At 41.2% G+C, this 14087-nt stretch overlaps 5 protein-coding genes and 1 non-coding gene across 6 annotated transcripts; 1 reads left to right on the plus strand and 5 right to left on the minus strand.

Annotated features, from left to right (window-relative positions):
• Nucleotides 1-232: 232 nt before the first annotated feature.
• V1512DRAFT_290426 (uncharacterized protein) lies at nucleotides 233-1319 on the plus strand. Its single transcript, XM_066918214.1, has 3 exons — nucleotides 233-477; nucleotides 524-607; nucleotides 652-1319. Exons 1-3 carry the CDS (start codon nucleotides 384-386, stop codon nucleotides 954-956), a joined length of 483 nt encoding a protein of 160 aa, XP_066772822.1. The 5' UTR covers nucleotides 233-383; the 3' UTR covers nucleotides 957-1319.
• Nucleotides 1320-1380: 61 nt separating this feature from the next.
• V1512DRAFT_252419 (uncharacterized protein) lies at nucleotides 1381-2187 on the minus strand (the record flags this gene model as incomplete). Its single annotated transcript, XM_066914713.1, has 6 exons — nucleotides 1381-1717; nucleotides 1771-1782; nucleotides 1853-1915; nucleotides 1978-1986; nucleotides 2038-2068; nucleotides 2115-2187. The coding sequence occupies 6 exons, from the start codon at nucleotides 2185-2187 to the stop codon at nucleotides 1381-1383; spliced, it is 525 nt and encodes a 174-aa protein (XP_066772823.1).
• Nucleotides 2188-2550: 363 nt separating this feature from the next.
• On the minus strand, nucleotides 2551-3657 carry V1512DRAFT_252420 (S-adenosyl-L-methionine-dependent methyltransferase; the record flags this gene model as incomplete). The annotated part of the gene is made up of 3 exons (XM_066914714.1): nucleotides 2551-2605; nucleotides 2662-2760; nucleotides 2807-3657. The coding sequence occupies 3 exons, from the start codon at nucleotides 3655-3657 to the stop codon at nucleotides 2551-2553; spliced, it is 1005 nt and encodes a 334-aa protein (XP_066772824.1).
• A 101-nt stretch (nucleotides 3658-3758) lies between these two features.
• On the minus strand, nucleotides 3759-9863 carry V1512DRAFT_128004 (uncharacterized protein). The gene is made up of 6 exons (XM_066912948.1): nucleotides 9830-9863; nucleotides 9444-9778; nucleotides 5147-9394; nucleotides 4971-5091; nucleotides 4105-4925; nucleotides 3759-4054 (listed from the first exon to the last, which is right to left on the minus strand). Exons 2-6 carry the CDS (start codon nucleotides 9600-9602, stop codon nucleotides 4037-4039), a joined length of 5367 nt encoding a protein of 1788 aa, XP_066772825.1. The 5' UTR covers nucleotides 9603-9778; nucleotides 9830-9863; the 3' UTR covers nucleotides 3759-4036.
• Nucleotides 9864-10178: 315 nt separating this feature from the next.
• Nucleotides 10179-10250, minus strand: V1512DRAFT_t23. Its single transcript has one exon. It is a non-coding gene; the product is annotated as a tRNA-Met (tRNA).
• A 742-nt stretch (nucleotides 10251-10992) lies between these two features.
• On the minus strand, nucleotides 10993-12848 carry V1512DRAFT_128012 (general substrate transporter). Its single transcript, XM_066912949.1, has one exon. It carries the CDS (start codon nucleotides 12766-12768, stop codon nucleotides 11110-11112), a length of 1659 nt encoding a protein of 552 aa, XP_066772826.1. The 5' UTR covers nucleotides 12769-12848; the 3' UTR covers nucleotides 10993-11109.
• Nucleotides 12849-14087: the final 1239 nt, after the last annotated feature.

The raw sequence follows: 14087 nt of genomic DNA on the forward strand, positions 1-14087 counted from the left end.
GGCAGAAGGAGGCTAAGCAAGTGCGGCAAAGTAATTAAAGCGATTAAGTTAGAAGTTGTGCAGAGTGCTGCAGCAAATCATTCATACAGTCCACGAATGACTTTGCTAATGATTGCTAAATTTAGATATAATTATAAATAAAATGCCTATATTTAATTTAATTTATTATTTTAAAACAGCAATTTCTCTGTTTTAAAAAAGCATAGTCGAATTAACAACATTTAAAGTATGAACACCTGCCCCTGTTAAGGTTCTGTCGGCGCAGTAAAACTGTTCCACTTTATACGCTTACAATAGTGAACAGAACGTAAATCTATACAAATATCCCATTTTACTTTCTGCTTTCTATCACATACATTTGTTTGCCGCAGAATAAGTCAAATATGTTTTTGTCAGCAGATATTAGAAACCAGATGCTTTTATATAAGCGAGACGATGTAGACCAAGTCATTGATAAGGGAGTCAGTTTTGGAAAATGTATATACACGAATCAATTAGAAAGCTCTGCTGATCATTTTTTTAGCATTCAGATCATGGGATACCTGTATGGCAAATACTGGCTGCAAAGTCATTGCCATCGTCGGAATTGTACTTGCCAGCATTCTAGGTACGTTTATTGCCATTAGTTTTCGTATGGCTCTAATTTTGCAGTCTTCTCACTTATTACGTGGATACTCCGAATAATTTGGTGTGGAGCAGAAGCAACATGCTGGTTGTGTTCTAGATGTTGCAGCAGCAGTGCGCGTCGCTCTGGATCAAAACGACAGTCGGCACCGGTCAATGTTTACAATATTCCACAGCAACAGCCATACTACATGGGTCCACCAGCTGGTCAGGATCGTGGCATCAGTGGCAATTACACACCCGCGCCCATCTACAATCCTGGAAGAAAGTCTTATGCACACCTGAAAGACGAGGAAATTGAGATGGGGCGTGTTTCCCGTCCTCGATATTAGATTTGACACGCATTCAGCTGTCGAGAACAGTAAGATCTAGCTGGAAAACTTGTTAACTACTTTATTAAGGCTGCGGAATTTGCTTCTTGTATCATTTGGTGCTTATTCTATATGGATGATTTTTTTGGAATTGTTATGTCTTGTATTCAGGGATTTGTTATGAGGACTAAAAAGGTTTACTAGATGGGCAGCGTACATGATTATTGACTTTCAAACACGAAGCACATTTAAAGGAAATTAAAAAAAAACTGGGTTGTATTGCCATACTATGGAGGAATCACCATACGCATAAATAGATAGTATCACAAATTCATCAAAAATTGCGATAGTTCACCACACCTAATGATACTTGCAAATGACCTAATAAAAGTACACATAGTATGTTGCAAATAAACAAAAAGCAACATGCTGTCAAGCTATCACACTACTTTGACCCGTTCTGATTCTGGTAATTTCCATATGCATTATACGTGTCGTGAACCGCGGCAGGTGGGGGCGAGGTTGGAGGGGGGTAATTGGGCATCTCGTAGTTGTTACCGTTTGTTTGTTGCTGAGAACCATTTTGACCATAGTAGTACGTTCCTTGCTGTTGAGGCGTAGTGTAAGCTGGAGGAGCTTGTTGATTTTGAGGATAACTCTGAGTTGGAGCGTAGTAGGCACCAGGGCCAGTATTTTGTGGTTGAACAGGCTGATTACGACGGCCACCCCAGCGATATCCACTGGTGGGTCCTAGCCATTGGGTACCATAAGCAGGCGGCAAGCTATACATTGATGTATTAGTATACATTTGATATACCAATAACGCATAACATACCCGGTTTTGGCTCTGCGACGATTTCGTAGACAACTAGAACTATCAGCAAGCAGGACGAACACACACTTCCAGGTTTACTTACATGTACATCCAAAAAAACAGTATCGCCGCTACTACAATAACTCCTAACAACAACCATCTTCCCCTAAGATCAAAATTAGCTTCGCCCTTTCCACAGAAAAATCTCTGACGATCAGTGAAACCTACCAATAATACCTATAGTTGTATGTAAGTCACTGTTATATAATTCAACTATAATCAACTTACCAGCTAGTACAATTATTGTAGTATCGACAATCTACAACTTTAGCTTTGTATAATGAACCACATTAGATAACACATACTACTGCCGCTGCCGCCGAAATACCATTGTCTTTTAATTAGATACGGCGATAATGAGTCTAGAGTGGGTGCCATATTATGATTCAGTGACTCTGACCAAATTTTAAGAGAACCAACAAGTCTAAATAAGCTAAAATGCGATGAGTGTCAAAACAAAGTGAGGCGAAGCATAAAAATACGCCTTGGCTACTGATATTGATGACTACGTCACTAATCACTCTTTGCTTTGTCAACAGCAAAACAACAACACTGAATTATCGTGAGTCCTGGTAATATTTTTTAAGCAGAAATCCATTAAATCAATCATAGTTTTGTATTTCTAATTTTAGTAATCTAACAAGCCAAAAATATTGCTGTTCTGTTTCAGTCTAGATTCAATCAATAATCAGCCACTCAATCTAACAGTATGGCTGGTGACAATAACGATGATGTCATACTTCAATGTGTTAAGTTCTCCGGTTTTCTGCCCAACACATAATGAGCAGTGACATACCTTTAATGCAAATCTTAGTAATAAACATACAAAGATGGCAATAAACTAGTACTCACATATGGATTTTCGGGTCTTTAAATGAAATCGCTGCCTTTTCTAACAGTTCGGTGGCGTCGTCAGGCTTCATCCCACTCGATACTAGTACTCGAAGTCCCCTTGATTGATCTGTCAATAATACCTATAATATGCAACACTACTTACCATGCATTGACCCCTTTCACAGCATTCTCTAGCATGATTTTGCCTACACTCTTCAGTCGTGGTTCTTTGGGCCACGTTCCAATCGGTAGCCTAAACGTATACTCTTCAATGTCTATAAACCCTGCATCTGCAACTCTTCGCCTCATGTTTGTCCCGCAATGAAGGTCGTAGCCCATAGTCTCAGTCATCCCATTTATCACGTTCATAACTCTCATCGATGGCAACTCGGAAAAATTAGTCCCGTCATCTGACTTGAGTTCGGCGTCAAACTCGGTACCTTGAAAGTAACCGCCCGGTTTGGTCACACGATAGCAGTCTTTGATGTACGTATCCCAGTTCCGCATTCCTGCAACAAGCAGTCGCGAATGAACTAGTCCAAACGAATTGGCACGATATGTCATGCCATTCGACACGTCCTCAATGTGAAATTCTACATTCGGCGGTGTCATCTCATGCTGGATGGGCACAAGATCGACTCCAACCACATGGCTCCCTGAATACATATCCGCCATTTGAACAGCCCATGTGCCCGTTCCAGTTCCAATATCAAGCACTGACCCAGGCACAAACTCGGGATCTGACACAATGTGTAGTCTTCCTTCGAGCACTTGTAGCAGCATATAGTGCTGCAGATCCAGTCTCTGAAGCTCCGCGTCATCATTGGGAAGAAAATATGAATCATTCAGTGCCGCATACCTTCGCCCATGAGACGCCGAAAATAGTGAGTGTCGAGACGTTTGTATGCTTGTCACACTCGAATTGCTGTCGGTTCCGTACCCTTCGTCGTCAACAGCGAGCGGGTTATCTGAGTAAATCTGCATATTTGATACGTTGTTGAATTGCTCATTCATTTGCTTTTTGAATTGTCTATTAATGCAGTCTAATACTTCTCATACAACGGTGAATCTATGCTTTGCACTACTCCGCCAATAAGAAGGTAGGTATCCGCTGAAACCAGACCTAAATCACGCCTTCTGCGCGCTAGTAAATCGTAGCGGCTCGAGGCTCGCCTCTACAAGCGAATAGATCTTGGAGAATGAGTTTCAGATCATCCAGTGTAATCAATACATAGTTAAGTTGAAATATATACAGAGAGTAACCAGCCGCTTACTCAAAAAATAAAATCCTCATGAGCGCCAAGGGCAAAAACACCAAAATCGAAACATTAAAATCCTTCAACTGCAAAACACCGTTGCCATCAAACCAATGGCAAAAACACAATTTATTTGCTCATCGTCGCTTGTACTTCTGCTTTTTGTTAGCCAAGGTTTCTACTATATCGACATCATAAAACTCACGTCCTCCATGTTGCGCTTATGCTGAGGATCCATTTGATTATTTACACCCATTAATGTGTTGGAAACTGCTTCCGTCGCACCAATCATCGATCGCAAAACTGCTACCGGAGCTGCTCTTGCAATCGCAACTGCCGCTCGCTGTGCCCCACCTTGATCACTGGCCTCACCCGGTAACGCCACTAAAATGTCTTTAGCTGTTCCAAAGTTCCTGTTTAGGCTCGAATACGCTCTTTGAAGACCATGGACCACTGTCCTAGGCTGATCTGCATACAGACTGACAGTCTTGTGATTATCCTCCTCTTCTTCAGAGTTATCAGATGTAACTCCGCCTGTAGCATTCGATCCACTTGACTGGCCAACCAACAACGATTCAGCATTCTCAAGAACACTCTGTGTACCGACGGCCAATTTGGATCCAAGATTTATCAATTCACTGGTCGTAACTTGAGCGAACCTCAAAGCACCCTTCTGCAAACCACGTACGACACGGCCGTCCTTTCTGTATTCCCGAATCGGAACAACAACCAAATCTTTGACACCACCTCCGAGACGAACTAATGATTTTACAGGTGCAACACCAGCCAGTACATCTCCAAGCTGGGTCGACTGGATATCCGGTAACCAGACATCGTTCAGCATTTTGCTAAGCCTAGAAAAGCCGAGGACCCCATATAGAACCACACCACGCAGCACAATTTTTGCTTCGTCGAGGACAAAAAAATTCATGAACTCAGTAGTGTGCCCTGATCTTAAGCCAGCATAATCAACTTTTTTAGGTTTGTAATCAAGCTTCACTTTGATTTCATTAAATTCACACCGTTCTATTAGTTATTAGTATCAATATCACCAGCACTCCTTCAACTTACGTATAAACGGGATCTCTTCTGACACTGGAGGAAAAAGCGTGTCACTTTTGAACTCAAAAAACCTAGTTAAAAAGTCTAGTGCATCTTGGTCGACATAAAGCCTAAGCGGTAAAATTTTGATCTAAAACATATGTTATCACTTTCGTCACCAGCGATGGTAATTGATATTTTCTCACCTTCATTGAAATTTCAGATGTTGGCAAATCTGGACTTGGTCGAACATTCAACAGCTCAACTTGCGCCATGCTACCGCCAGCTTCCCGCTCGCCAGCAGAGTACATATACGTCGCGAATTTGCGCCACGTTGAGGTTGGTATGTTATCAAAAACCTCGAAATCGCGAATTTTCAGATTTATCGAAGTGGCGACTTCTGAGTCGTCAGGGTATGTTGCATAATCAATACTAACACTTTTTAGTTCGACCTGAACCTTGTGAGTCTTAGATCGCTTTAGCTTAAGATGGGATCTTTTTCGTGCAACGGAAGCTCGCCCCGCACTTCGACTAGAAGAACGAGAAGAGTAATCAGAAATTCCGGAGGCTTGACTAGCGGTCTCACTCTCGTCATCAATCGCATTATTGATGACATTTGTCAAATCCCGCGGATCGTTGCCGGATGGTATTCCGATGTAGATAGAATTAAACAGAATGTCGCCAATAATGGACTCGTTATCTTTGTCATCATGACCACCTTGCATCCTAGTTCTAAGCGCCTCTAATGCCTTGTTCTGTACTTTTGATACAGCACTAGAAATAGTCTCACGAGTATGCGGCCAGTCATAGCCGTCATGAAGATTCCATAAAACGTGAACATCCCGTACATTTATAGACATATACTTCGCCTTGATACGTGAACCAGACGCCTGAATTAGTGACTTCGCCCCAAAGTGGTTTTCTAAAATTTGAATTTTTTGAACAACATTGTCTACCTGCTGACGAGCATCGTCCATGAAGCTGTCATCGGCATAACCATCGCTGCTGACTAACATTTCAGACTCCTTAGCTAGAGGAAGATCAAGCAAATTTTGATCCTCTAATTCAAGCAAGCTGTCAGAAAGTACACTAGTTTCGGGAAACGAGGAACTGTTGCTCTTCACTTCATGAGAATTGCTGAGTTGAAAGCCATAGTAATCATCGACGATGGCCAGTCCTTCTGGAAAAGTATCAGAAAGGTTCGACTCAGTGGAACCTTTGAATACTTCCGCGGGGCCTACATCCGTTGAAACGGACGAGATTCTACCCGCTGTCGCTTCTTTCGAAGTCGAGCTTCGGTTTTTGTTGGTCACCGGATACTTGAAAGCAGATTCATCCAATCCGGTTAATATGTCGACGGGCAAAATTTCTGTATGATATTTCACTTCATCCGAAGCGACTATCGGAGGCTTCAATCCATTGAAAACCTCCAGAAGTGTCTGTGTTGAGTCAGCACATGACTCAATGAAAAGCAAATCGTCCTTAAGTTCCACGTTAATATGAGGTAAGCCGGCTTCGTCTCTTTCTGGATTAATTTTGACGTTGGCCGACGCAGAAGAAACGGATGCAACATTTACGTATCCAAGATCAGTGTATGGTGTCATATGTTCAACAACTTGGACACGGCGACTTCCACCAACATGGGCTGGTTCTTGTCGGCTTAAGTTTTGCACATTGTCAATGAGTAATAGGGAGGCACGCCGAACTTTGATGTTTGAATACATAGCTGCCGGGAACGACCTAGAGCATCCAATTTCAATGCTGCCATCAGTTATGACAAAAAGTCCCTTGGAAGAAAGACTAAGTGGATTAAGTCCAACAGCACAATCTGTTACTGTGACACTCATCCGGTACAGAATGTTCTCGGATTGCAAGGTGGCAGACGACCCATTTAACTGATTGTCCCCTTCCATTCCATAATCTTCTTCCGCGTAATCCTCATCGTCAATTTCGGAATGCAGAGGATCATCATTCTCAAAAGCGTCAAAACCTAATGTGGGCGAGGGACTTCTCATACCGAGAAAATCCAACTTAGTCGGCTGGCCCTGTTTTGATTCTGTAATTGGCTCCTTTTCAAACAACGAGACAAAAAGCAGGAGCAAGTCGACGCGATATTCAAATCTTAGGTTGTAAACTGTCGATGACACAATTCGACTATCCTTAATAATCACTGAAATCATTGAGCGATTCCGCCTTCGACTTTCCAAAGCAGCGCCAATAAGCTCAAAGTCGTCCAAATTGCCTAATGAGTCCAGAGAAGGATGCCTAGCACCCCGAACGTAGCCGATGTCGATGGATATCAAATCAAGCGTTTGCAATGCCACTTCGACTGTAGATAAGTGTAAAGTCACTTTTTCTGTATCACTCTGAAATTCCAACGCAATATCGGCATCTTTGATAGATACAAGTAGAAGTGAGTGCGTATGAGGAGTATCAAAATCCATCTCTGGGATAGGAGACGGTATGGCATGGTGAAGGGCAGCAAAAACTTCATTGAAGTTGCCACGATTGGCCGAAAGTGTGCCATTTAGATCTATCAAAGAGGAGCAGTTGATCTCAAGCGAGTCGCAAAGCAAGTAAGAACTAACATCTCCTTTTTTGAATGGACTGTCTGTTCCGAATTTTGTAAACGTTATGTTTGGAGTCAGATTGTAAGTCAAGTCATGTACACTAACGCTAACACCAGGAAGCCAAGCTATAAAACCGTCTGTTTGAAGGCTTGACTCCGTGATTGTTAAAGGATGCACCGTAAGGTTCAATAAGTCAACAGTGTCGGCGGTTAGAACACGAATATGAATAAATCCCGTTGTGCCCATAAAGGATCGACTGAATCCATCACTTTTCTTGGCACTTCTTAAACCGGAAACAGACTTCACAGAACGAGAATGGCACATGGAGGAAAATTGAGCGTACACTTTTGCCAAAAGTTTTGACGCTTCAACGAGTTCGACCAAAACGTCCGTGTCTGCGGTGATCACAAGTTTTTTTGGCATTGTCAGCGAAAGTCCCTCCGTTGTTCCTTCAAATCCAACGTCCGGTATAGAAGTTGTGTCTTTGTCTGCGATGAATTCCATTATAGTAGTGCTCGACTTCTGTGCATATACTGAATCAATGGAGACAGCGTAAGCGGTCAAAGATGAGGCAGAGGGTTTGTATCGATTACTATCATCTGGAAATGACTGCGATACTGATGCATAAAGTTGGCTTAGACATACCGAGATTTTGTCTGGTACGGAGAAATGGCCATCTTCACGTAGAGTCGACGACAAACTAAATTCAACTTTATAAAATCCAACATTGATAGTTTTAGACGCATTAGCTCTACTTCTAGCAGAAAAATCGTCTGTGTAATTGTTTGGCGGTCTCTCAGACGTAATATCTACCGCATCGAAATCCACTGCAAACGAATCAACGTCGCCGAATGCGTCTTTGTTTAAAAATCCGTCCACAAAATGCATTACAGCATAAAAGATTGAATCCATCTGCCCGAAACCTGCCCTAACTGTTCCAAATATGAGCTCCGACTTTGCCATTGACGCGGCCATTGAGATAGTCAGCTCATCACAGAACAATAGTCCCCTATGCTTTTCGACGTTCGAAACAGTCTCTGTTTGTCTATCGCCTGACGATCCTTCAATCAGATCCTCAAAAATATGTCCCGCTCTCGAATCTATTGTTTTGGTGCTGGGAGAAACAGCACTCAAGTACAGACTTCCTGCCTCTTCTTTGGAAAATAGCATACTTTGAACCAACGAACTCTTCTGTTGATTAGAGCGTCCTTTCTTCTTTAAAAAATCAAATCCTTCTGTCTCGATATCAGATGATAATGCATCATCATCGTCCGTTAATGACTCCGTTGATAACTCAGACTGGTATGGCGAATACAGATCAGATGCTTCAAAGCCCGAATACGGCGGAGCAGAGAAATACAAGTTATTAAGTTTCATCTGTCGAACGCTTTCTTTATCTGTAAAAATCTTGCATTGTTCGATGGACCCTTGAATGACTAAATCAGGTAGAAGTACTCGAAGTGAAAGCCCATGAACGGTGATCTGTAACTGCGACAGCAGGCTATCTACAACCTTCGCCATTACCGCTTGAAGGTTAAAGCCACCAACACCAAATCCAAGGAGAGGAGAGCCATTTTCAAAACCATCTGAGTCACTCCCTGCAGTTGAGTTGTTCAAATCGTCTTCTATACCCGATTGCAAAATCGATTGTTCAAGCTCTATCGTTTCCTCTTTAGTTTCACTTCCTAGAAAAGACGTTGCCAGATTCGCCGTCGTGTGAGAAAGAAAGTCTTTAGTTGTAGAAGCGGATGCTGATAGGGCCACGCTGAGATCAACTCCTGTAAGAGTAACGACAACGGGAGACGCTAGAATGTTTCTAGAAACTTGAACTGTAATTTCTTTTACTTGACCGTCTCTAAAAAACATTCCTGGTACCGAAAGTGCCTTGAGAAATAGTTAGTTTAGAGCAAGTTATCAGGGCAATACCACATACTTCCACGTTGATCCGTACATCACGCAGCGTAATCAGACTATTTGATCCAAGCTGTATATCCAGATTCGCTAAGTCCAAATCGTTGAATAACGCAACACGTGAAATTATGTACCGCAATAGGCGTTTCTGGATATTTTGTGGCAGCCATGGAGGACGCATATCACCTTCCTAAGCTTCGCTGGCACCGAAAACCAATAAAAGACTGTATCTATGTTCTTGCAGCTGCAGCAAATATCTTTGATGACAAATCAGACTATTTCGAAGCTAATAAATACTGGTCAAAATTCGTAATCTGCTGTATTACACTCAAGAGAGTGAGCAGTAAGAAGGCGTCACTTATAATGAGTTATTTCAAAATACGTTATATGTACCCATTACAAGGATACCTTTAAATTTTCACACGATCTGATAGGCGTATCTAACAATTACTTCAAATACAACTGTCTAGACTTGAAGCCGTTCAATGTGACCGGAATACAATCTCTAATATTTATTTACGACCGCGCTTCGAGATATATGTCACACCAACAAATCGCGCCTTACCCGGCCTTGTACTGGGAGTGAAAGTCAATTTCAATAAGTCAACCAAATCCGATTCTCTCACATTTCATATTCCATTATCATGCTTGCTTAAAATCTAGAAAGCATTAAATCTGTTTTGCATATAGGCCCGCTCAACAAGCTTTGCAAAAATACTGATAAATTTTCTTTACAAAAAAGAAAAAAGAGAAATAGTAGCGATACTTGGTTTCGATCCAAGGACATCAGGGTTATGAGCCCTGCGCGCTTCCACTGCGCCACATCGCTTCACCAAAAACAGTTAGATTTTTAGTATACTTGTCCCCACAGTAATAATTAAGGGTTTAGTGTCGGTCATTTAAATACCGTAATGTCTACATCTATTTGCTACATTATACACCACACTATTATTTTTTGGTATTATTAATTGTGTTTCTATTACGATTGGTCTGACTATAAATAATACCGGACCGACTGTTATATTTGTAGTTATTTAACTCTAGAATTCGAACTTTCAATAATGATTATTTACATCATATTATTTGTAGATAGTAAATCATTGAGAGCAACATTGAGAGGAATCTTGAGTCCTATCTTACCTTGATTCTTACTAAAAAAATGTCAACCGACGAGCCTGAATAATATGTATAACTAATCTTCAAGAGCCTTGAGTTCAAATTATGAGTTTTCTCAGTTGTTTTGGTTATGGATGTTTAAAGCTTTTAAGCTGAGATGTAGGCTTAACGGTGTTGTCATGTGTCTTACGTGTCTGGGCGGTGATATTCACTGTTCACGAATTTCGAATGTCTTGCTTGTACTTGTCCCAATAGCAATAGTAATGCTACAAATTACATTCTTACTGCAAAAAAATTATTCTCGCTATCATTGCTGCATAAATGCTCTAATTGTGTGATGTTATCAATTGAAGAACACGGGATAACTGCATATGCAAGCAGCTTCGCCATCGATAACTACATGTAAATATTCGACCTAATCAAAGCCAAAGTATAACTAAAGTGTAACCAAAGTGTCTGTTTTCCATCATTCCTGATATGCCACTAGAGCCTCAAACGTATCATTACTTTTGAATACATGCCTCACATGTATCTTTATGCAAACATCGCTAATATCAATGTAATGGTCAACACTACACACTGCTAGAATTTCTGGGATTTTCCTGTCGCGAAACACTGATCGTAGGAAAATCATTAATATCTCCAAGTATTTCTGGATATTGTTCATGCTGCAACGGAATCGTTGACATGACGTCATCAAAGATGACAGCAATTTCTTCAAGTCCTTTCCCTCCTGTTTCGGGAAAAAAATTGTAAATGACAAGTGTCTCTCCTGCAAGAACAAAACAATAAAACAGGTAAAATTTCCATCGCCACGCGTTTAGTGCCAGCGGATTAATAAAATTATCAAAAAGCAAAGTTAAATGCTGAAGCATATGATTTAATGTAGTAGCCTTTGATCGCATCGAGAAGGGCACAATCTCAACCATATAAGTGACTGCAAACGGTGCCATTAAGTGGTAGAATATTTGGAAAATGTAAACGACACCAACCGTTACATATGCTAAGCCAACATCTCGAACATCAACCTGCTCATTTGACGCCGAGAGCCAAGTAAGAATGCAATACATCACGGTCATCATAAACAGTGCTACCAAGAAACCAGAGCGCCTTCCTATTCGCTCAATTTGAAGTCCCGAAGTCATTCCGGTAGTAATACACAAGACCGTTGATCCGAGATTAATAAGCAGCTGCTTTCCAGCATCAGCAATACCCATATTCGTGAGTACTATCGGAAGATAGTATGACAGCATTGAGTTTCCGCTGAATTGAACAAGTATACCCAAGAATACTATAATTAGCAACCTATGTTGCATACCTTGCGTTTCGAAGAAAACTCCCCACCGAGATTGCTTTGCAACCTTTTCCATCTCGATCGCAGCCGTGATTTCTGCAAGTTCAAAATTGACAAGTTCGGAGTCCTGATCACCATCGCTGTGAAAATTGACCAAAAAGCTAAACGCCTCGTCATGCCTATTCTGAGAAACAAGCCATCTTGGAGATTCTGGTGCATACATCATGACAATACTTTGAAGTATTGGGAAAAAACCCTGCAATATACTCGGGATTCTCCAACTCAAATTAGTGTTGCTTAGATGAAATGTCGAATATGTGATAATAGCTGCAAAAAATGATCCAACGTTCCAAGCTGGTAATATGAGTGATGTCATCTGACCTCTTTGTGTTGGATAAGCGCATTCAACAACAAATAAAGGTGTTGCTGCTCCTGACATTGCGAGGCCAAAGCCTAGAATGAACCTCGCGAGTGCAAACATGAAATAGTTTAACGCCAAGCCCTGAAACAAAGCTCCGACAACAACAATCATACAACCCCACACTATCGGTTTCCGTCGACCATACTTCTCGCAAATGTAAGGAACTAGTGGGATAGATATCAGTTCGCCAAAAATAATTGCATTGCTTAATGTTCCCAGACGACCTCCTTCCGGATAAGAAAAGTACTGGTTCCAGGCCGGCAAGCTTTGCAATCCATTCAGTAAAGAACCATCAAATCCAGCAGTAATATTTGTCAAAATTGCTGAACACAAAAAAAAGTTAAGTCGAACAAGATGAGGATACTCGTACCAGACTCGTTTGTGCTGGGGAATCACATCTTGCAACACCAAACCTTCAAATCGAGATCTGTTGTAGACTGTTTGTGGCTCTTGTATGCTCTCGCTCAATTCAACCTGATCGGAAAGTAAACGCTGCACTGCGCCTTGTTGCGACATGTTCTTTAGTATTTACGGTTGTCCTATGGAAATTTGATTACGTATACCTGGTGTAGTAGTGCAACAAACAAAGCACAAGTTCAGATGACTATGTCGTGTCTTAGGCGAATAGTAGTTTGCTGGAGTACTCCGATGCTGATCTTGACAAACCAATTTTAAGCTCATCTGATAAACAATTGAGTGTGAACATAAATATACATTGCGGAATACGGCCCGATAAGCCGGCAGCTGTTACAATGAACGAAGGGGTTATCGGCCCCTGACCACCTGAGTCTGAGCCACATATATGATAAGCTTGACAAAGGGTCTTGTGTGTTTTCAGATAAAGTTTTGCTCAGTCGTACGCTCATATCATTTAACACTGGAGCAAAAAACTACTTTCACGAAATTCTTTATCGAGCCAAAACAATTCAAATTGATGCCCTAAACCGCAGCATGTGTTTTTATGCAAAAGCTTCTTATTTCGATTTGAATATCTGTGTCGTTGATTATAACTATAGTGACTGCTTTTGTAGTCAAATTTGTGAAATAAGATTAAGCAAATTCCGGTTTTCTTAAAAAATAACAATTGAGAAGTGAATATGGGGAGCCGCTTCTAAGAACCAGCTTTCTCTTCGGGGAAGCAAAAATAATTTTGTATCCGGAAATGGTAGCTGACATGGAACCCTAATGACTTAAGTGGCGGTTGTCGAGGGCGCACTGGCATGTCGTGTAATCCCTCAGGACTCGCAAGATGTTGTCCAGACGTTACGTTATATACTGTCTGATCATCTTCAAAATAAAACAGTTAACTACTGGTTACAATTTGCCAAACAAAAAGCTTGGTGCCTTGTTTGGCTCGTCCCGATGCCATGGTCTCCATGGTATCAAGACCCAAATTTAATGCAACCCGTTCTCTGTAACCATAACACCAAAACAACTCAGAACCTTTATGTTCGGTTCAAAAATTGTAGTTGCGACTCAAAATTATGTGGGTCCAGCCGCACGAAATTATTCGGGGCCAGACGTGTTTGTTTATCTTTTGAACTGCGGTTACAATAATTTGACTCAAAATCGTCTGTTTGAACTTGTTTGCTGAATTTACTTTGTTTTGTTAACAAGTGCCTGTAAAATTTTGATAGTACTATGCGGAAGGTAATCAGAAGCGATTCCCAAGCGCCGATCAGTGCCGTTCTTGAGTGCAAAGCGCAAGGTATGGTTTAAAGATGTCTGTAAGGATGGGCTCTACGTAGATCATTCCATTTTTTGTAAATACAATAATTTTCTGATAATGAGTTGTACTACCGATAGTTTCATAGTAGTATATATATCTCTTAGTG

This window comes from Lipomyces arxii, assembly GCF_038497795.1.
Source record: "Lipomyces arxii strain Phaff 12-163 unplaced genomic scaffold V1512scaffold_4, whole genome shotgun sequence".
NCBI lineage: Eukaryota > Fungi > Ascomycota > Lipomycetes > Lipomycetales > Lipomycetaceae > Lipomyces > Lipomyces arxii.